The sequence below is a fragment of the Trachypithecus francoisi genome, unplaced genomic scaffold (assembly GCF_009764315.1).
Source record: "Trachypithecus francoisi isolate TF-2019V2 unplaced genomic scaffold, Tfra_2.0 Lachesis_group20, whole genome shotgun sequence".
NCBI lineage: Eukaryota > Metazoa > Chordata > Mammalia > Primates > Cercopithecidae > Trachypithecus > Trachypithecus francoisi.
This window is the reverse complement of record NW_022681466.1, coordinates 39934110-39958149: the sequence shown is the minus strand read 5'-3', so window position 1 is coordinate 39958149 and position 24040 is coordinate 39934110. Positions and strand designations below refer to the sequence as shown.

Genomic DNA, 24040 nt, shown 5'->3' with positions numbered 1-24040 from the left:
TATTTATAATCACAAGCTAGTCTACCCTGTCCCCATCACTCCTACTTCCTCTTAATATTTTCCTTTCCATTCAACTTACCATGTAAAATACTATATAATATTCCTATTTAGTGTATGGTAATCTTCCTCTCCTTAATAGTAAAAAGTAAGCCCCACAAATAAAATGTAAGCCCACAAGGGCAGAGATCTTTCGTGTATTTTGTTCACTGATGTATCTTTAGGAGCTGGAAGAGTGCTTAGAACCTAGAAGTCACTCAGGAAATATCTCTTGAATAATGGCTCAATGAATACACAATTATGCATACAATAAATAGATTCAAAGTAATATGCTTTTGTGTTCCCATTGGATATCAGGCTATAATAAACCTGATTTTAATTAGCCAGAAGGTCATATGAATAAATGTACACATAGGGATACAAATCATGTCACATTTCCCCTTTAATGTCTCAACAGTAACACATATTTACCTGCATCTTCCAATAGAGCACAGAGCAATGGGATCACCCACCACAGCAACCAGGGATTGTGCTCTTGTGATGGCAGTATTGAGAAGCTTGTAGTTAGATAAAAAACCATAATCTAAGTCCTCTGTGGAATCTTCCAGAAGTTGCTCTTTCTTTTTAATTGGTGTCTGTTTATGTTTACAAGTATGTCTTGTACGTACTGTGCTAAGAAACAAAACTCTGAATTGCTTTCCTACAAAGAAAATTTTTAAGAAAAGACTTAAGATTGTCATTCTGAACCACTGATAAAATAAAAGCATTGCATTTTAAAAAATGTAATTGCTAAATAACAAACATTGGCAAAGATGTGGAGAAACTGAAACCCTTATGCACTGCTGGTGAGAATGTCCAATGGTACAGCTGCTGTGGAAAACAGTGTGGCAGTTCTTCAAGAAATTAAGCAGAGAACTACCATATGATCCAGCAATTCCATGCTTACATACATACTCAAAAGAACTGAAAGGAGCAACCCAAACAGATATTTGTATATCCACATTCATAGCAGCATTATTCACAATAGCCAAAAGGTGGAAGCAACACAAGTAAGTATCCCTGGACAGAGGAATGGATCAACAGAATGTGGCATATACATACAATAGATTATTCAGCCTCATAAAGGCATGAAATTCTGACACATCTTACAACATGGATGAACCTTGAAGGCATTATGCTAAGTGAAATAAACCAGTCACAAAAGGACAAATACTACACAATTTCATTTATATGAGGTAGCTAGAATAGTCAAATTCATAGAGAAAGAATGTAGAAGGGTGACTGCCAGGAGGTAAGGAGGAATGGGGGCATTTAATGCATATAGAATTTCAGTTTGGAAAGCTCAAAAAAGTTCTAGAGATGAATGGTGACGATTGTTACACAATAACGTAAATGAACTTAATGCCACAGAACTTATGTGCATAAAAATGGTTAAAATGGTCAACTTTACATCATACATATTTTACCACCATAAAAAAATTTTTTTTAATGATACTGTTGGAACCAACCTTAAAAACTATCTAGTCCCAGGTTCCACCCAATACAAGGACCCTTTGTTGAAAGAGTCATCTAGTCTCTGGCCAACGGGGGCAGGCACAGTTGATTTCATAAAGAAGTCTACAGAAAGTCTAGGTGTATATCATTTTTTATGTGCTTCATATAGTAGCATATCTATTCCCTCACCCTATGACAAGTCTCAATACAATGTTGATGTCAATCCTTAGTCTTCTCCTCTCCAGGCCAAACAATCCTAGTTTTCTCATGGCAGTTTCTTGACCATTCACTACCTTGAGTCTTCTCTGGGTGCTTTCTAATTTATTCCTAATGTTCTTTCTAAAATGCTCACCTAAATTCTGTATAATCTGGACAACACATCGTACAGTAGAACTATGTTTTTCCCATGCTCTTACTCTTACTGCTGGATATTACCATAAAAACTAACATTGTATTAGGCTTCACTTAGAGTTCACATCATAATGTTGCTTCATATATTTAAAAGCACAAACTTTATAGCAATTAATTAAATGAAGATAATTTAAAGGAGTTGCTGTTAACTATAAATTTAGAAAAGTCTATACATAAAAATCTTTATGAAGAAATTCATACTCAGATACAGTATAACCACAAAATGTGTTATATACTATTGTGATTGTAATTCACAGCATACACATACTATGTGGCACTGATACAATTATGGTCATAGAAAAGGTATATTTGTTAATACTTATTTTATTTGGATATAAAAATTTAGCCGGGCGCGGTGGCTCAAGCCTGTAATCCCAGCACTTTGGGAGGCCGAGACGGGCGGATCACGAGGTCAGGAGATCGAGACCATCCTGGCTAACATGGTGAAACCCCGTCTCTACTAAAAAATACAAAAAACTAGCCGGGCGACATGGCGGGCGCCTGTAGTCCCAGCTGCTTGGGAGGCTGAGGCAGGAGAATGGCGTAAACCCAGGAGGCGGAGCTTGCAGTGAGCTGAGACCCGGCCACTGCACTCCAGCCTGGGCGGCAGAGCGAGACTCCGTCTCAAAAAAAAAAAAAAAAAATTTAATAAACATGTAAATGAGTGCAACCTTTAATTGCCAAACCTGGCATTAAAGAATTTGATATGAAAAGAACACATAAGTTCAGAAAAGAGATCTTAAGCATTAAAAATCCAGTGTGAACACACTTTAGATTTAAGCATTTGAATGACTTAATTCATTTCAATTGATACTTACCTTGAACGTTTAGCACCCTTTCTACATTAACATCAGATAATCTCTTTTTTCGAAGTTCAGCACGTATTCTAAACACTTGATCAGCATATGGAGTTACCACACCAATACTGCCATCATCTAACTTCCCCCACGCTACTGGCCACTTCCTTCTTAACTCTTCTACACGTTCCACCACTTCAAACACCTTTAAACAAACATACACATACATATTAAAGTCATCACCAATGTTTGGAGAAAATAATATCGTAACTGAAACACATTTATAAAGGATCCCATTTTAGCAGACGTCATTAAAAAAAAAAAAAAAAAAAACTACCTCTAAATGGGAGTAATGCTTTGCTGATGTGAATAGAATGAGAATATAAATTTTCCATTTACATTTTAAACAGTAAAATTCTCCAATAATACAACCAGTGAAAACATGAAAATCAGGGGCAATGCTACTGGCCCCCAAGTTCCTGTGTAGGGAGGAACAAGATCAAGTTCCTGCATGGGGAAAAAAACAGGCCATGATTCTAGGGGAGGTAAGTTCTCACAGTCCCAGAAATTCTCAGTCCACTCTCTCCAGATCAGGCCAATGAAACTAACCAACTAGAAGCTTCCTGTCATCAGGGACACCACTAATTCCCAGCAGAACAAGGCCTAACATTGTCCCCTTCCTCACCGATATAATTAAGCTGACCAGCCAGCAGCCACCAACTGACAACAAACCACAGTTGGGACTAGGCCACATGTGGATCACAGAGACAGACTTTCAGAATTCACTACCTGCTAGTGGTACAAGTCCAGCCAAGCCATGTCATTAACCTTGCAATAAAGCAACACCACAGTTTATGCAACTAAATTTTTCAGACCCCAATTATTGGATTATGATAAGGTTTTTAGGATAGTTTGTTGTATTTTAATTCAATGAATTGATCAAACAGTTTCAATGTCTGGCACAGCGGAGAAGGTACAAAAACTAATAAAACATGTTCCTTGCCTGCTACTTACTGAGAAGAGCTTATAGTTTATTTAGAAAAGAGAGTTATACTAAAAAAATACATATAAGGCAAGCACAACAGAGGGTCAGTCAAGAGTCTAGGGGCATACAGAGGAAGGAGATATGCTTTTAAATGTCTTTAAGTACATCGTTTCTTTATTATTTACTAACAGTATCTATTTGAATTTATAATATTAAATATATTTAATAAAAACTGACCATTTTCATCTTTTGAAAAACTTGAGGTTATTGACTGTGAAGCAGTTCCCATGTCCAGATACAAATTCAATGAACTACAGAGGTAAGGCCTACAGTCATCCTACTGTTGTTATGATACAGCAGCACATGCATCAAATACACAGACCACCCAGGGAATGTGAAGAGCAAACTAAAGACATGGCGTTCTCACTATCAGGAAACAGAGCAGACATACTGGGTCTACTGAAATAAGGAATAGGAAAAAATTATCTTTACCCATGTGGTTAGATGTGGGGATAGACGAGTTGGGAAACACCTCTGCTGCACCCTCCCACCCCATAAACAGAGTTTCCACCACTAAGCAACACACAACCATTTCTGCACTTTATCCTACTGTCGTGTAGTCAAAAAACAGACTTAGAATGATGGTATGAGTCATTGTGGGAAACCTCTTCCCCAGACAGACATCTTTTAAGTTGGTCAAAATTAGCAAAGACAATCAAAGTCTCTAAAGACAGAGGAAAGAGGTTACAAGAAAATTGAGAAGCATCTACCTATTCAGCAAAACCTACAAAACTCACTGAGAACAGTGGAAGGTTGAGGCCTACAAGCTACAGACTGCCTCCATTCCCCCACAGCTCTGTCTTACAGAACTGTTTCAACGGCCAAGGGCCAATTTCCATCTTCCTAGCTCCCTCCTATTGCAGGTGCTTTTGGCACCTGGTAAACATTGGCAGATTTCGTTTTTCACAGCTTTGTGCTGCAGAAGGCCTATGATAAGCAGTTGGCAGTAGTCAGGTAGTACCTGTTCCCCAACGACCATCTCCTGCTACATAGGGAGTGGGACAGTGGGTAGCAGTGCAGTCCCTCTTTCCTACATAGCTCTGTATTGCAGGAGAGCTGTTCCAAAGGCCTTGGCAGTCCACTGACAGTCTCCATTTTCTCTAGCTTCCTAGGACAGAAGACCTATGCTTTGTAGACTCAGCAGCCATTGAACATCAGCAGATCCCAACCTCCCCTGGTCTGTACTGCAGAAGACCCACATTGGGTAGTGGCACCAGCTGGATGGAAGCACCTGGATGGCAGCATGGATTACACACAAACACACAGCATACACAGAGCTCCTGCTCCATAGGATGGATGCAGGTTGGGAAAAGCAGTGAGGAGCAAGTTCCATGTATTCCCCCAACAACTGCTCCCTAAGATCTACCCAGGAGACGGTGAGAGGAAGGCTTACAAACTGGCAACATTCTGCCTCTGCCAAGAGACCCATGGCAGCTGGATTACACCGTGGAGCAATTTATGCCCTAGGAAGTAGAAAAGTAAAAACACTGAAATGAAAAATTTATTGCCAGGAGTCAATTGTAGATCTGAAATAACAGAAGCATGAATCAGCAAACATGAAGATACACGGTGGTTACGCAATCTGAAGAACAGAGAGAAAAAATAATGCAGAAAAAAGAACACAGCCTCAAAGAAGTGTGGAACACCAATTAAGCTCACCAACATGCATCTGATGGGAGAACAGAAGGACAGCAAAGATGGAAAGGAGCAGAAAAAAGGTTCAAAGAAATAATGGCTAAAATTTTTCCATATTTGATGGAAAACACTGAGCTATACATCCAAGCTCAAATGAACTTTGAGTAAGATAAATGCAAGGAGACCCACACAACAGACAACCATATTAAAAACTAAAGTCAAAGACAAAAATAAAACCTTGAAAACAGCAAGAGAAAAACAACTCATCACTTACAAAGAAATTCCAGTAAGACTAACTGATTTCTCACCAGAAACAATAGAGGCCAGAAAGCAGTGAGAAAACATATTTCAAGGTGCTAAAAGAAAAAATTCAACCAATTCGACTAATAATCTTATATTCTACTTTTCAAAAATGAGGGCAAAATAGAGACATGCCCAGATGAAACATAACCTAAGAGAATCCCTTACTTGCAGACTCCCCTTACAAGAAACACTGAAGGAAGTTCTTCAGGCTGAAAGCAAGTGATACCAGACAATAATTCAAATCCACACAAACAAAGGATCTTAGTCAAGGTGATTATGTGGGTAATGATAAAAGACAGTATAATAACATATTTCTTCTCCTTTCTCCTCTTAACTCATTTAAAAAGCAATTGCATAAGCCCATATGTACATAATTGTATTGTTAGGCTATAACATGTAACAATGTAATATGTTTGACAATAACAGCACAAAGGAGGTAGGTAAAAAATGATACCAGATGGTAACTCAAATCCACAAAGAGAAGTGAAGGTTAATATAGTAAACTCCATAAACATGTACTGACTTGTCACCCTTCTCTCAGAATTTTTTAAAAACATAAAATTATATAAATTAATAATTACAAAAATATAGTTTGTTATATATAGGTATATTATATATACTATAATAGCACAGAAAGGAAGGAGGAATAGAGCTATGTAGGAGTAATTTCTATAGCTCTTTGGAAATAAGTTAGTGAAAATTTGAAGTAGATTCTGATAAAGATGTGTATTTTAAGCCCTAAAGAAACCACTAAGAAAATAACTCAAAAAATATAATTAAAAAATAATTAAAAGAAATGGCCGGGCATGGTGGCTCATGCCTATAACCCCAGCACCTTGGGAGGTCGAGGTGGGTGAGTCACTTGAAGTAGGAATTTGAGACCAGCCTGGCCAACATGGTAAAACCCTGCCTCTATTAAAAATACAAAAATTAGCCAGGCATGGTGGCAGGCACTTGCAATTCCAGCTACTTGGGAGGCTGAGGCACAATAATCACTTGAACCTGGGAGGCGAAGGTTGCAGTGAGCCAAGAACATACCATTGCACTCCAGCCTGAGCAACAGAGTGAGACTTTATCTCACAAAAAAAAAGAAAAATAATAATTAAAGGAATTAAAATGTGACACTAGAAAATATGCACTTAATACAAAAGAAGGCAATAAAGGAGACACAGGAGATCAAAAACTACATGAGACATAGAGGAAAAAAGGGCTGAGGTAAATCCAACCATATCAATAACATTAAATGTGAATGGATTAAAAATCCCAATCAAAATGCAAAGATGGCTGCAATTCCAGAACTTTGGGAAGGTGAGGGAGGTGGATAGCTTGAGCCCAGGAGTTCAAGACCAGCCAGGGCAACACAGCAAATCCCATCTCTACAAAAAATACAAAAATTAGCTGGGCATAGTGACATGCATCTGTAGTCCCAGCTACTTAGGAGGCTGAGGTGGGAAGATTACCTGAGCCCAGGGAGGTCAAGGCTGCAGTGAGCCATAATCGTGTCACTCACTGCATTCCAGCCTAGGTGACAGAGCAAGACCCTGTCTCAAAAACAAAAGAAAACAAAACAAAACAAACGAACAAAAAGGCAGAGATTTTCAGGCTTTTTTTAAAAAATCAAGATCTAACAATATGCTGTCTACAGAACATGCACTTTAGATTCAAACATGTAAATAAGATGAAAGTAAAATAAAAAAAGATATACTGTGCAAACAGCAACTATAAACAAGCTGAAATTGTTATACTAATGTCAGACAAATCAACTTTAAAACAAAAAACTGTACTAAGATAAACAGGGATTATTACTTATTTTATTTTATTTTTTTGAGACAGGGTCTAGCTCTGTTACCCAGGCGGCAACGCGGTGGTGCAATCACAGCTCACTGCAACCTCCACCTCCCAAGCTCAAGCCATCCTCCCACCTCAGACTCCTGAGTAGCTGGTACTACAGGCACCTGCCACCATGCCCACCTCATTTTTTCATAGAGACAGGGTTTCACCATGTTGCCTGATCTTGAACTCCTGGGCTCAAGCAATATATCCACCTCGGTCTCCTAATATGCTGGGATTACAGGCATGAGTCACACCAAGGAGGAGCACTTAAAAATGATAAAAAGGTCAACTTATTAGGGAGATGTAACAATTATAAATATAGATAATTAACTGCAGATTCTCAAGACATATGAGGCAAAAACCATGTTCTCCTCTATGCCTCAGGTGCCACCAAGCCCAATGGATTCCTTTTGTGTATCTGTACAACTCTGTCTACCTCTCAGACCACACCATCTTATGGTTATTATCCATAGCTCCTCCCTTCCAACTGAATTTTTCAAGGTAAAGGACTAAACCTTGGCCCAGTATGGTTGCTCACACCTCTTTCCCAGCATTTTGGGAAGCTGAGGTGAGAGGATCGCTTGATCCCAGGAGTTCAAGACTAGCTTGGGCAACATAGTAAGTAAGACCTCATCTTTACAAAATATGTATTTTTTAAAAAATTAACTAGGCATGGTGGTGCACACCCATAGTCCCAGCTATTTGGGAGGCTGAAGCTAATGAAGCTAAAGGATCACCTGAGCCCAGGAGATCAAGGCTGCAGTGATCACACTACTGCACTCTGGCCTGGGTGACAAAGAGAGACTCTGAGTCAACAAAAAAAAAAAAGAAAGAAAGAAAAAACATATCTTTGGTGCTTAGTATTTAAATTGTACTTTTTCCTCACCTTGGCATTAAATTGAAACCATTTCATTACTGTGGGATATAAGTTCAGAATCAAGAAAAAAAAGAATGATCTTTCTCAGTCTCCTTCTACAATTTTAAGCACGTGAAAGAAGACACAATTTCAAATGATGTACAAAGCACGAGATATGTAAAATAAAAAGCATGTTGCCTAAACAAAGGAGAACTATGCACAGCACAAATGCTATGAGTATTCCTTCAACTTGAGGTTCTTGAACTTTACTTTTAATTCCAACCTTTTTTTTTCAGTTCATTTTTATTTTAACTCTATGTAAGACTATCTTATTTTCCTAATAGTGGAATGTAAACTATTTTCAAATGCTCTCCTAAGTATTATACTCTTTATAAAAGATATCATTTTTCCCCTACGATGTAACTGATGCCACTTCCTCTGCTTGTTTTATAACACAAAATAGATTTGAGTTTCACTTTTAAATTACATACCATCAAGAAAAGACCAGAGCTTCTAAAATCATCTTACTGTCCAAATAAACCTATATTAGTATCCAAATATGCCTATACTGGTATTCGAAAATTCAAAACACCTACACTGGTATTAAGCTGAGGTGAACAGGGTCAGTTTTTGCCCCTTGCAGAAAGAGTCCTGGAGCAATATGTCTCAAAATTTCTGACTATAGTAACTCATGGGGCTAAAGCCACTTTCTGAACAACTATGCTCTGGTGAAAGTCAAGGTGGTTTGAAATGTCTCTAAAGTTACATGCTTAATATTTAAAGGTCACATGACCTTTAAAGTGAGCTGTCTTTGTGACCTTTTAGTATGAACAAATATTTTTCAAAAAAAAAAACCTTTGAGTAAAACTGACAGTCCATGAAACAGCACCTTATTTATCCTATAGCTTACGGGTTTCCTGGGAAACACACCAGGTCACTGTGAATGAACAAGTGACCGAGGCTGAGAAACTGAGCCTCTCAGTTGTAGTAGGCAAACATCAATCCTGCCTCAGGATCAAGGATCAAGGCTCAGCTCTGATGCCTGATGTCACCGCAGGGCCACCAAGGCTTCTGGATTTCAGGCCCTGCTTGCCGCTTCCTGTCATCCCTCCCACCCATAATCACGGCTAATTTCTAGGTCAGTGGTTTCCAACTTGAGTGCAAAAACAATAAAGGAGACCCCTAAAGTTATTTTCAATATTTCAAATATTTAAAGAAAAGTTTACCTTTTCCTAAAATTAAACAGCACAGACTAACCAAAATGTCAAGTTTCTTTGTTTTTGGCTAGGATTTTATCAAGTGAGTACTGATGATTTTTTTGTACTGACTTCTAACTACAGGCCCGTGAGCAATGTCTTAACGGAAAAATGAATTCCTACTACATAATAAAAGCCATTTCTTTGTAAATAATATGGGTAAAGCATGGAATTCAAGGGCAGTGGAGACTGGAGATCAAGAGCCATGCCCCCAATGATCTGCCATCCTTCGGGTTTCCTGAAGTCCAGAACTCCACTCCCTCCTGACGGACAGAACCTTAACTCCAGGGTTTCCGGTTTGTTAGCCCCTGAAGATGTTGCCATTTTTTTGGTCTGCTGCCTGATCTGACCCTTCAAATACTCACACTCTCTCTGAACCTAAAAAGTCAGAAATTATAAGAGAATTATGTAAGTTGGAGCACATCATGGAATTGCAACATTGCTGTCTGGGTCCATGTGATCTCTTTGAAGCACAGGATTCTGCAATTCAAGTTTTATTCATTTAAAATGATACCTCATTTGCATATGCACTATAAAACTTACTCAGAGTCTATTTTAGATACCTAACAATAATGATCTAATTGAGAACAATGTTGGTTTTTCTTTTGAATGAAATTATGTATTTTGTGTCTTACCATAAGACAAAATGTAAATCAAAGTTTTTGTTTCCCACAGGAGATTAATCTGAACAAATCAATGTTATACAAGAAAGAATAAACTTTACATACTATTAACATGTAAATGAAGTCAATATGCAATACAATGTCAACCCAAAACTTTAAATAAATGCTTAACAAAACCAGACGATGTGACTGAGAAAATGTTAACAATTTGCAAAAAAGAATTAAGGTACCTCTGCATTATTATAAAAAGCTGTGCTATTTTTTTCTTGTACATCTTCTCCTCGTGCTGTAAAGAAAGTTAGTGGGTAGAAATCTTTGTGTGCTGGCTGCTTCCCACTGGCCATCAGTTTGCCCTCATAGAAAAGCTCAGAGGTGTAACTGCAGTAAAAGACAAAAAGAAAAAAGGGGGAAAATCTACATCAAAATTAATTTCACCCATAAGAAAAAAAAAAGTCAATTCTAATAATATTGCCTTATGTCCACGATTAATTTTACTCCAAATCATCTAATACTTATGATGCCAAAAATTTCTCCAAAAATAACAAGAGCAGGGTCCTGGCGTAACATTGTTAAATGGAATGATTTTGGTAAGCTATGAAGGCAAAACAGGAAGAAATGATGACAGTTCAACACAAGATGAGACTTTATGAAGAAATTTGCTAGCCAGTATATTTCCTTGGTTACTATATATTTTTATTTAAATGAGTCACATACAATCATGTACCACATAATGACGATTTAGTCAACAACAGACAGTATATATGATGATGGTCCCATAAGATTATAATACTGTATTTTTACCATACTTTTTCCATGTTTAGATATACAAATACCATTGTTTTATAATTACCTACAGTATTCAGTACAGTAGCATGCTTTGTACAGGTTTGTAACCTAGGAGCCAACAGGCTATATACACCATATAACCTGTATGTGTAGTAGGCTATGCCATTTAGGTTACTGTAAGTTCACTCTGTGACATTCACACAACAACAAAATCGCCTAATGACACATTTCTCAGAATGTGACCCATGATTGTACTAATACATGCAAACACATAGATATACAGATGCTGAAAGAATGTACACAATTGAAAGACGATCAAGCTGTAAAATGAATCCACTTTACTGATGAAGACACCATCTAGTACTTGACTCATCAGTGACTGCAGCAAATGACTGAAGACAATAAAAGAATCACATTTTGAGAGATACAATTACATCTATCCAATTGCATTCAGGGAAACCTAAAAACGGTTTTCACATGGTTGACATAATCAGTATTATTAAATTATACTACATTTTTTTACAGTGTTAAGTTTCTGGTCAGGGTAATGACTGGAAAGGAGCACAAAGGGGAGTTCGGAGCGCTGGTCATGTTCTGCTTCCTGATCTGGATGAGGGTTACATGCTGCATGCGGGTGGTGACAATCCACTGAGTTGTTGAGATATATACCTTTATATCTCTTTATATTTATGCACACTATAGCTAACAGAAATCTTTTAAAACTTACTAAGTTTCATGGTTTTTCTCCCTCCCTTTCTTTCCTTTCTTCCTTTCTTTTAAAGCAGATTCCTTGTACAACATAGCCAAAGACATAAGCAAACCATCATGCTATTTGTCAATGTATTTATTATAGCATGTAACTTTTCATACAGATTATATATTTAGTCACAGAAAAACATATGTATAGCTAACATAATCTAAAGTTTTGGTTTCCAGAATTACCCTTGTGGAGTTATTTTATTTATATGTGTGTGTGTGTGTGTGTGTGTATATATATATATATATATATATATATATTATATATATATATATATATATATATATTTTTTTTTTATCCACAGTTCCTGGCTCATAACTACCATAGCTCTTGTTACAGTCTTTTGTTATAATTTGGGTATGTCAGGCCCAGAATCTCTCTGACTTTCTCCTACCTTCCTTTCATCGGCCCCAAAGCAGGACTCTAATCTTCCCCTGTCTTTTTATTCTTATTTTTGTTTCTGAGACAGGGTCTTGCTCTGTCACCCAGGCTGGAGTGCAACGGTATAATCATGGCTCACTGAAGCCTCAACCTCTCGGGTTCAAGAAGCCCTCCCACCTCAGCCTCTCAAGTAGCTGGGACCACAGTTGCGTGCCACCACGCCCAGCTATTTTTTTTTTTTTTTTTTTTGGTAGAAAGGGGGTCTCCCTGTGTTGCTCAGGCTGGACTTGAACTCCTGAACTTAAGCAAACCTCCTGCCTCGTCCTTCCAAAGTGTGGGTCTTAAGACCCTCCACAGAGAGGGTTCCGCCCTATACTCTGAGGGAAGAAATGCTGGACATCACAAATACTTCCATAAAAACCCAAAGAACTGGGTTCCAAAGCCTCTAGAAAGCTGAACATGTGGAGGTTCTGGATGGTGGGGTGCCCAGGGAGGGCATGCCAGCTCTGCACACTTTCTCGCATACCATGCCCTAGGCACTCTTCATTTATATCCTCTGTAATATCCTTGATAAGAAACCAGTAAATGTAAATAACACTTCCATGTGTTCTGTGAGCCACTCCAGCAAATTAAGTGAACCCAAAGACCCAAAGAGAGGGTGGCAGGACCCTCAACTTGAAGCCGATCAGTTAGAAGTTCCCAAGGCCCAGGCTTGTGACTGCTGGAGGGCTGGCAGGCGGGCAGTCTTCTAAGCCCTCAACCTGTGGGATCGGACATTATTTCTGGATAGATGGTATCAGAATTGAATTGGAGGACACCTAGCTGGTGTCCCCTGCAGAACTGGTTGCTTATTTGTTGGTGGGAGGAATTCCCTACATTCGATCATACAAGTCTTCTGTGTTAATTGTTGTGAGAAAGCAGAGGAAGAACATGATTTGAGTTTTTCCCAAAATAGCCCTACTCTGTGAAAAATTACAACTCTGACTTCTGAAGTTTTCTCTTAAAGACATAAAATTAAACATAATTTGCAAGACTAGGGACACTATGTAAGTCTGTTGGGAATCATCTGTCCCTAGTAACAGTTCTGTTTTGAGATCCTTCCCACCACCAGACCACAGAAAGTATGACACGGAGGGGGCAGTTCACACCTACTTGATGATAGCTTCATGGGAGCGGTAGTTCTCACACAGGAGAATCCTACATGGGAACTCAGCAGGGTAATGCTCATAGAGTCGGTCAAGTAATGAAATGTGAAGGTTTCTCTCCCTGGCAAACTCGCTGTAAACAAAAGGACTGAGCTGTAACAGACAAACATACAGAGAAAGTTTAACTGAATATACAAATAGTAATTTTTAACCTACTTATAAAAAAATCCACCAAGCTAAAACTTCTTATATACCAAACCTCAACATGCTAAATGCTGGGACAAGCACAATCAGTAATATTTTCTCTGAACCATTACCTCTACTAAGAACTTGGCTAAAATGTCTAATTTCTCATTGCAGTTTACCAACACTAACCTAGAGTTTCTTTCTACACCTGACAAAGGGCTCCCCAGCATAATAATGAGTAGCTACTACTTGAGTGATTCTAGACATGCAACCCACTGCATCACTGAGGGAGTCAAACAGTTATTTCACTAAAATTGATTAATTATTTTAAATGATGAGCTGGTAAGACATACAGCCTACCACTAAAAAATCATTTTTAGTAATTAACAAAACAATCCTCTTGATTGTATGAAGTATAAGGAGCCATTCATGGTTATGCCTTTTACCACTAAAGAGAAAAATTAAACTACTTTAGGCAAAGAAATGAAAACAGAATTTGCTCCTCTACATTTAACTCTCTCCTTGATGTCCTGACAGCTATATAGTAAGACGTAGGTCCAATCTTAACTGCAGCAGGAGAGAAAGAGCCCCAAACTGCGACCTTGTAAAACAGTTATCCTCATAGAAAAACTGTTATTTCTCTTTCCTACATATAGATATTCAAATATATAAAATCACACTCTTTGAGATTTTGGCTATAATTTTTAATTAAGCCCTCTATTTCCTAGTTTTCTATTACACCAAAAAAAATTACTCCTTCAGGTAAACAAATAATAAAGTCAGGAGCTGGGGAATTACAATTCCCCAGGATCCTACAGGAATGATCATTTAAATTTTACTTCACAAAAAAAAGTAAGAATCAGATATTCATACTACAAAAGAATAGAACTTAAATAAACATGAAAATTATAACAGTGACAAGACTATCCAAAGAAGAAAAAAGAGTAGCAGAATAGTAATTTTTCTTCAGAAATAACAGTATTTTTCACTATTAGTACAGAATTATTTGAAGTACTAAAGTTATAATGCGTGGCATAATTTCATAGGATGTTTTAGAAATAGACTAAACATCAAAATATAATTAAAAGTTACTTTCAACACAGTGACTCAGAGGGCACTTACCTGCATGTGATCACCAGCCAAGACAATCCGAGTGTTTTGAGTTGCTAATGCTAGAGGCATAATGGTTTCACACTCCATGGCCTGGGCAGCTTCATCTAATAGAATGTGTGTAAAAAACCCTAGAAAGTACAGCATAAACACAGGATAGCATGCTAGAGCAGCAACAAAGGCAGAAGGACTATAGTTATTTTCTTTTCTGCTAAGTAAAGAGTTCAGTTTGCTAATCTAAGAGTAGTGAGTACTTTTATTTACTTATTATTATTATTATTATTATTTTTTTGAGACAGGGTGCCACTCTGTCTCCCAGGCTGGAGTGCAGTGCTATGATCACGGCTCACTGTAGCCTCAACCTCCTCGGGCTCAGGTGATCCTCCCACCTCAGCCTCCCAAGTAGCTAGGACTATAAGCATATGCCATGAGGCCCAGTTAATTTTTTTTTTATAGAGATGAGGTTTCACTATATTTCCCAGTCTGGCTGAACTCCTGGCCTCAAGTGCCTTGGCCCACCCCCCAGCCTCCCAAAGTTCTGGGACTACAAGGATGAGCCACCGCGCCTGGCCCCAGATTGGTACTGTTTTTTTGATGATTAAGTTTTGCCATATTTGTCAGAACAACTTCCTGACATCTTACATCTGTACTTCACATAACACTAGTTTGATTTTACACAGCTCCTGTACTCAAATATAATAATCTTAATAGTATGCCATAATAAAACCTACCATAATTATCATCTCTACAGTATATAATGCAAAAGCATTTTATAACAAAAATCTGAGCAAAGTGTAAAAAAAAAAAAGAAAAACACCAACACTCTCCAAATTGGAATTCTTCATATGATCAATAATAAATACCATCTGACCAACTAGAGAACAAATGGAATAGCTGTCACTAAAACTAAACCAGGGGTTGGCAAATTTTTCTTCAGTAAAGAGCCAAACTATATATTTTAGATTTTGTGGACCATATAATCAATCTCTGCTGCAACAACTCAACTCAGCCACTGTAACACAAAAGCATTACAGACAATAAATAGGTAAATAAATGAGCATGGTTGTGTTCCAGTCAATAAAACTTTATTTACAAAAACAGGCAGTGAGCCAGATTTGGCCCACACACTGTGTAGCTTGCCAATCCCAGTCTAAACTGAATTCATAAGCCCTAAAATTGTGAGACTATGTCTTGAGTCAGCATACCAGGTTCAAGGTCCAACTGACAGAGGTACTGGGAAGTATTCAATGTAACAACCACCACTCGATGTTTAAGAATATCTTCTTTCTGGGGCATCTGAAACGTGGAATGTGCACTTGAGATCAAACAGTACTGATGCACAACTGGGTGGACAGTCTTTACCCAGCGATTTCTGAAATATACCCTGGAAAAGAGGAAAACATTTCTGATTTACATTTACTAATTTCTTAATAGTATCCAGTTATTAAAATATCGACATTGTTATTTTAAGACTGTAACATATGAAAAGTAACAAATTAATCTAATAACCGTTAGCACTCTATTGAATTAGAATTTAACATACAATTGCCACTATATCCACTGTGACTCTCTACCAAAAAAATGACATAGAAGTATATGCAATTCCACAAAATAAACGCCTGTTTTTAAGTGCTCACAGTAATCTTGCAACAGAATCGCATAAACATAAGATTTATAAGCATTACAGTTTTTTAAGTTCAAAACATTCCCATTCTGGAATTACCTTTTTCTAGAATGTTCTTACAAAAATACACTGACTCCTATTTTAACTATTTACGCTAACAAAAAACAGTGAATTGCATACTTATAACAGGAATTCAAAGGTTATTTTCATTTTATTTTAGACTATATTCTTATACCTATACTTAAATAGACCTCTGTCTGAGGTTCTGGAAATTTAAGAATAAATTTAAAATTTGAACAACTGGAAAGTCTAAGTACTTCCATTATTCGCAAAAGAAAAATATTAATAGGCCTCATGCAATAGATTATTAAAATGGTACAGAAATTACTCATCCATCCATCTACTCATCCACCCACCCATCTCTAACCTACCCAAGTAACAAAGATTCTTTAGGAATCCACTATGCTCCAGCACAGAGGCAAATCACATAGGGCTTGTGAGCAATCCTTGGGTTTACTCTGAGTTTGATGAAAAGCCATCAGAGAGTTCCAACAGGGCAGTGACATCATACGATTTATTTTGTTAAAGGAATATTCTGTTTCTCTGGGCAGAACATATACAGTGGGAGTGGACAGTGGTGTGCTGGTAAATGTTTAACACCTAGCTCCAGGGCTAGGAAGAGGAGGGGATTTTGGTTTGTAGTGTTTGCTGATTTGTGGTGTAAAATTGTCATGGCGATTTCAAGCTACCAGCATGTCACTGAACATGAACCTGAGAAGTCGTACACATGATTAGTTCTAACAAACCAATACAAGTTGGCTCCAATACAACACTGAGCGGCATGGAGGAAGGAGCAGAGGGTGGAAGCAAGGAGACCAGTTACAAGGTTACTGTTAAGACTGCAGACAAGAGCAGATTGTAGCTTGGACTAGGCCAACAGTAGAGATGTGAAAATGGTCAGATTCACTAGACATTTTGAGAGTAATGCCAACAGAATTTACTAACGAACTAGAAGTGGAATTTAAGAGAAGGAATGATTCCATGCCTTTGAAACTGGATAAATGGTGGTGGCTTTTGCAAAGGTGGTGAAAAAGAATAGATTTGGGGTGGGAATTGAGAGTTTCATTTTGGGCATATTCAGTAGATATCCAAGTAGATATACCCAGTAAGCAAGGCAATACATAAGTATGGAGTTCAGGAGAATGCCTGGGGAAAGACAGCTACAATTGGGATAATACTAAACCTTGAGACTAGATGAGATTAGAGAATAAGAGTAGATAAAAGAAGAATGACTGATGGAACACTCCAACATTCAGAGGCTGGGAAAGGAGACTGGGAAGGAACAAAGAAATAGGAGAGAACTCTGGAGAGCGTGGGGTATTAGAAGCAAAATGAAGCAAGTGTTTCAGATAGAAATAGATACGAATAACTGTGTTAAATGCTGCTAAGAGGCTAAGTAAAATGAAGACTGACCACAGGACTTAACAGCAAGAAAACCAATATGATGAACCTCAATATGATGGTTTTAGTGTAAAAGTACAGATGGAAATCTGATTAGCTTGAGCTTAAGAAAGAAAGAGAAGAGAGGAGATAGTGCCAGGGAGTACATATAGACAACTGTCTAGATAAGTTTTGCTTAAAGGCATGCAGGTCGGGTGAAGGCGAGTTTTTGTTTTTGTTTTTGTTTTTTAATAAGACAATAGTATATTTTCATGCTATACAAAGAAAAAACTATGGAGGAAAGAAGAAGCTGTGTATACAGGAAAGGATGAGAGCTCATTCACAAGTGGAGAGGTTGGTCCCTAGAAAAGAAAAGAACAGTTTAGAATGGGAGGGAAAGCAGTTATTTAGGAGATGCAAGTCAGATGATCTATCAAAGGGAAGATGTGGGCATTCTCTTCTGATGGCTTCTTCTCTGTGGGTAAAATTACAAAGATCACCAGATGACTGTTATTTTCATCACTATTATTCCTCTTTCCTAGTTAGGAAAACCGAAGCCCAAAGAGCTTATAGCCAGGATTTAAACCTGTGTTCTTCCCCTCTCTAAGCTTCATTTCTTATTTCCAAAATGAATATAATAATTCAACTTCTCAAGGATTTGGGGAAATTAAGTGAGATAACAGATGTATAATATGTAGCATAATGCCTGGCAGCACCAACAAACAGAAGCCCCCCACTTCCCTTCACCTACAGCGAAGCTGAAACTAAAACCAGCATTTCTAAACACTCAGTTAATATTCAATGTACACTGCAAAAATGCAAAAAGGTAGCATCATGATATGAATATAGACAATCAAAACAATTACTTAAAAGATCTGTTGTTTACTCCATCTAAAAGCACATATTGTGTGAAATATTTTATTTAATAAGTCATCATGTGGAACAAAAGAATAATTTATACGCAGCTTCTAAAAAAGTAAGAGCAAAATCTGGTGCTTAATTGGCATGCCTTCAGTTAGTCTAACATTTTGGTAACAATTTCCTTTTCTCAAAGAGCCACCATTTGTTACTAGGCTCTTGTCTCTTACTTTGTGTTAATGTTTCTCAATTTTATGGCCTCTGCACATTTTACCAGAGCAATCTTAAATTATTTTTGGAAGCAAACCAAAAAGGTTTTTAAAAGAGAATTATTAATATTTTGGCCAGGCACGATGGCTCACACCTGTAATTCCAGCACTTTGGAAGGCGGAGGTGGGTGGATCACTTGATGCCAGGAGTTCAAGACCAGCCTGACCAACATGGCAAAACCCCATCTCTACTAAAAATACAAAAATTAGCCTGGCGTGGTGGCATAAACCTGTAGTCCCAGCTACTTGGGAAGTTGAGGCACAAGAATCACTTGAACCCAGGAGGTGGAGGCTGCAGTGAGCTGAGATGACACCACTGCACTCCAGCCTGGGTGACAGAAAGAGACTGTATCTCAAAAAAAGAAAAAAATTTTTTTTTAATTTAGAATGTAAAATAAAAGGCCAGGCACGGTGGCTCATGCCTGCAATCCCAGCACTTTGGGAGGCAAAGACGGGCGGACCACGAGGTCAGGAGATCGAGACCATCCTGGCTAACACGGTGAAACCCCGTCTCTACTAAAAATACAAAAAATCAGCCGGGCGTGGTGGCGGGCGCCTGTAGTCCCAGCTACTCCGGAGGCTGAGGCAGGAGAATGGGGGAGGCTGAGGCAGGAGAATGGCGTGAACCCGGGAGGCAGAGCTTGCAGTGAGTGGAGATGGCGCCACTGCACTCCAGCCTGGGCGACAGAGCAAGACTCCGTCTCAAAAAAATAAATAAATAAAAAATAAAAGAGTAGTTATTTTTACTGTCTGATATTAATTATTAAGTAACGTTCTGTTTGTTTTTCTTAGACATTGGAATTCTATTATAGTAATAAATCTTGCAAATTGCTATTAAAAGTCAGCTTTAAATACTGATTTCTTAAGTAAGAAAAATAAAAGTCTTAAGTTGATAATCATTTTTTACTAAAAATCACACCAAAATATGTTTTAAATTCTTCAAACCAAAATTGAGTTCACTTTTCCATTTTTCATTCAATTCAAGGCCACACTTGGAAGTGATAATTTGGTGAGGGGGGAAATTTTACACAATGGAGATAATCTAGACTTGGCAGAAGAATTATAACCTCTATATCGTAAGCTATGTATAATCATTTTCTTCAAAAGGCAAGCACTGGCTCACACAAAAACATCTCTGGATGCATCAAAGTTAATCATGAAAAAAATCCTCATTATTTCTGATCCTGGCCTACCTGTCTAAATATCAACTTACTGGTAAGCAAATACTAAGGAAAAACTAGGCAGTTATGAGCCACATTTTAAAACTAAAATTCTACCCATCCCCCAGATGAACTATTAAATCTGATAGCAGAATAAAGGCATTTTCAGATATGCAAAAGTTTAAAAATATTACCTCTTATGAACTTTGTCAGAAGGGTTGAAAGCACTAGTTAAGTGTGTGTAAAAAAGGATGTGCACCATCAAAACAAGGTAGAAAATCAAGAAAGAGGAAGACCTAAGATCCAGGAAATGGGATCTAATATAGAAGAGAAGAAAAAGAAATTCCAAAATAATGGCAAAGAGAAGTGTCAGCATAACAAAGAACAGAAAGGAGGAGCAAGTGAAATCCAGAAGGGGAGCTTCCAGGAGGAAAAAACGGCACTGACAAATTATCTAAGAGCTGTGACAATAAAGACACTTGTTTCAGCAGGTATTTACAGAGTCACTTAGGGTATAAAAGACCTGATTAGACGTTCAAAGAAAATAAAGCAAATGAAAAACAGTAAGTATTATTAATGCTAGAACAAATCCAAAAACATATATGCATATTATTTGTTAGGAGCAAATAATTTACAGGATCATCATAATAAAAACACTAAAAATGAAGCTACCATACACTCTGGGAGGCCGAGACAGGCGGATCACCTGAGGCCAGGAGTTCGAGGCCAGCCTGGCCAACATGGTGAAACTCTGTTTCTGCAAAAACACAAAAGTTAACTGTGCGTGGTGGCGTGTGCCTGTAATCCCAGCTACTCAGGAGGCTGAGGCAGGAGAATCGCTTGAACCCGGGAGGCAGAGGTTGCAGTGAGCCCAGATAGCCCCACTGCACTCTATTTTGGGCAACAAAGCAAGATTGTCTCACATACACACACACAAAAAGCTACAACAGAAAGTCAACAAATATCCAAAACCAAATTAAGACACAGCAGTTGATATATGTGTGTGTATATATATTTATTTTATATATATACACATATATAATTTGTATTTTATATTTTATATATTTATAATTTGTATACATAATATATACACACATATATTATTTTTATATACTATATTTATAATTTAGAAAAATGGAATTATCAAAAGAAACTGCTAAAAAAGTCAAAAATTCCCTTGGGAATGAAATTTGGTGAACAGTGGCTAGGTTAATTGAAAAAAAAAATTTTTTTTGCTATCAACTTTAAATACAACATGACCTTTTGTAATAGTGTATACATGTGAATTTCTTTAATAAACATAAATACTAATCTAAAACAAAAGCTAATCATTTGAATCATTATAGAGAAAAAAATTACCAATATTTGAGTTTAAGCTCTCACTTATAGGTGGCTTTTTAAAATTAAAATTCTCTAGTTTCTCCTGTTTAAAAAGAATCTTTACTTAAATTCTCATATTCTCCCAGTCACTGTCCAACTTTTCCCTCCTTTCACAGCCAGGCTTCTTTTTAGAAGTATTATCTAGATTATCCCCTCTAGTTACCAACCTCCTACTCACTCCTCTACTCATTCAACATGGCTTACCCTCCATCTAATCAAGGGACATAAACAACTTCCACATCACTAAATCACATGGATGCTTCCAGGCCCATCGAGTTACCTGACTTGGCAGCACACAAAGTTCCGCTGTTGCTCCCCCCCAGGAACTCTCCCCTCAGCTTCCATGACTCAAGCTTTCTCTGATTCCCTTCTAACTCTCCAGCCCTCCTCTCCCCTGACAATCTCATCCACGCCCACGCTTCAATCACCACCAATACCCTAGTGACTCACACATTTTCTCTCTCCAGCCAAGACCTCACCTCTGAGCTCCAATGAATATTTCATTGTAAAATTGAAAAAAAAAAAAAAAAGGTGGTTTTTCAAATTATTCATTTATACAGTGTGGATATTTGTTCCCATCAAAATCTCAAGTTGAAATGGAATCCCCAATGTTGGAGGTAGGGCCCAGTGGGAGGTGTCTGAATCATGGGGACAGATCCCTCATGAGGGGCTTGGGCCATCCCCTTGGTGATAAGTGAGCTTTTGCTCTGAAATCTGATCTTAAAAGTGTATGGCACCTCCCACACGCACACTCACTCTCACTTGCCCGATTTCACCATGTGACATCCTGCTCCCCCTTCGCCTTCCACCATGATTGTAGCTTCCTGAGGCCTCCCTAGAAGCTGAGCAGATGCCAGCACCATGCTTTCTATAAAGCCTGCAGAACCATAAGCCAATTAAACCTCTTTTCTTTATAAATCACCTAGTCTCAGGTATTTTTTTAAAGCAATATAAAAACGGCCTAATACACTCATCAACTAACTCCAAGCACCTGTTTCTTCCTCAAAGGAAAAAAAAAAGAAAGAAATTAAAGTTCTAAGTCTCACTGCTGACTTTTTCACAATTACCTTGGAAAGCTACCTAAAGTTGAAGCTAGTACGAATACAAAGCTTGATCGCTGAGCCAATTTTCTTGAAAGTATAATATTCTAGTCCCAACTTTTAAAAGATTTTAAAATATTCTCTGCATTTTTCATTTTGTGCAACATTTAAGTTAGACACTGTCTAAATGATTGTTTAAAACACAGCTAACATTTTTTTTAAATTGGAGAATTGACAGTAACAAGACAATTTCAAATTTACAGTATAAAATATAATACCAATTAAGAAATTTACATATTTTCCAGAAAGAAACCAATCCACATATCCCACATGAATTATAAGAGAGTCTGGTAATATATAATTTTAATTCACTAGTTTTATTCATGTAGTAAATTTATACACAACAAATAATCCCCAAAATGTTATTACTTAAAATACTATGAATAAGAATGACCTGATCACAGAAGAAGATGCTTCTTTGAAGATCAATATAAAACAACAATTACCTTCCATTTTCCCAGAAAGGAGGAAATGCACCCATCCATAGATGACCCCTATCTGCAAAGCCGTAACTCTGCCAGAACCAGATACTGATCTTGAAAACCACACATAAAAATAAACTGTGTTTTCCCCCTCTATTCCATTTTAAAATCTTCTAGTTCTAGTGAAGTAACAACTAAAAACCAGTATCTAAAATGGTTTCTAAAATCTCCATCTCCAAATATTTTAAGTTCAGCTCAACTCCTGGCAACTAAGAGTTTTACAAATTTTAATCAGAAGTATGTATATTTAAACACATTTACTACTGTATTCACTATGTAATGTTTTGACTATTTTCACACTATAGCACTTTCCAGGGCCTGTTTCAGACTATATCATGAAGACAGCAAACCCTTCATGAGCCTTTCTCCCTAGAGACAACCATCTTCATGGTCATGAGCAGACACTTAGTGCCCTCTTGTGTTCTTTCCTCTGCATCCTGGGACAATTCAGATAAAGCTAATCTTCCCACAGCACTCAAGTCATTCTAATCTTCTCTATTCCATTTCACATGCCTTCTATGTTTGTTGTCTATTAGGAAAATTATACATTAATCTGAGTTAATGTAATATTAGATAGTGCTAATAAATCTTAACAATTCAATGCATAAATACTCTGAGGAAATACATTTGCAAGTTAACACCTTTCCCAAAGAGAAAATGTAGGACTACATAAAGTATGTAGGACTACATAAAGTATGGTGAAAATGTAGGACTACATAAAGCAAATACTTGGGAAGTCAGACTTTTTCTTACTTTATTCCATTTACTAAATGAAACCACATGAAGTTTGCATTTGAATATATTTATAAATGTTTTTCCATCTTGGGTTGAACCACTTTTGAGACTCACAGAGAGGTGAGAATTTCTGATAGAGGGCAAGTTTCAATATTTGGGCCACAATGATACATGTACCCTACTGAACATAACTTCTTATTCTGCATATCGAGATGTACCACATGTTGGATTATAATCTCCAAAAAATAATTTTACATGGAAAAAGCTAAATATAAGCTAGTTGAGTGACGCATTTAGTGTTCATCAGCAACAGCTCTACAGCCCCAAATGTCAAATGGCCTAAGTCAACCAAGATTTGAGCGGGCTTTATCCCACTG

General features: G+C 37.5%; 1 protein-coding gene across 6 annotated transcripts in view; it reads right to left on the bottom strand.

Moving 5' to 3' along the window:
• The window catches only part of HELZ (helicase with zinc finger), a 194101-nt gene that overhangs the window by 64937 nt on the left and 105124 nt on the right, over nucleotides 1-24040 (bottom strand). For all 6 annotated transcript variants that reach the window (XM_033183899.1, XM_033183898.1, XM_033183902.1 and 3 more), the window contains 6 exons: nucleotides 15821-15999; nucleotides 14628-14746; nucleotides 13327-13472; nucleotides 10481-10628; nucleotides 2721-2904; nucleotides 469-697 (listed from right to left, as the gene is read on the bottom strand). In XM_033183899.1, coding sequence (XP_033039790.1) covers nucleotides 469-697; nucleotides 2721-2904; nucleotides 10481-10628; nucleotides 13327-13472; nucleotides 14628-14746; nucleotides 15821-15999 — 1005 coding nt within the window. The remainder of the gene's footprint in view (nucleotides 1-468; nucleotides 698-2720; nucleotides 2905-10480; nucleotides 10629-13326; nucleotides 13473-14627; nucleotides 14747-15820; nucleotides 16000-24040) is intronic.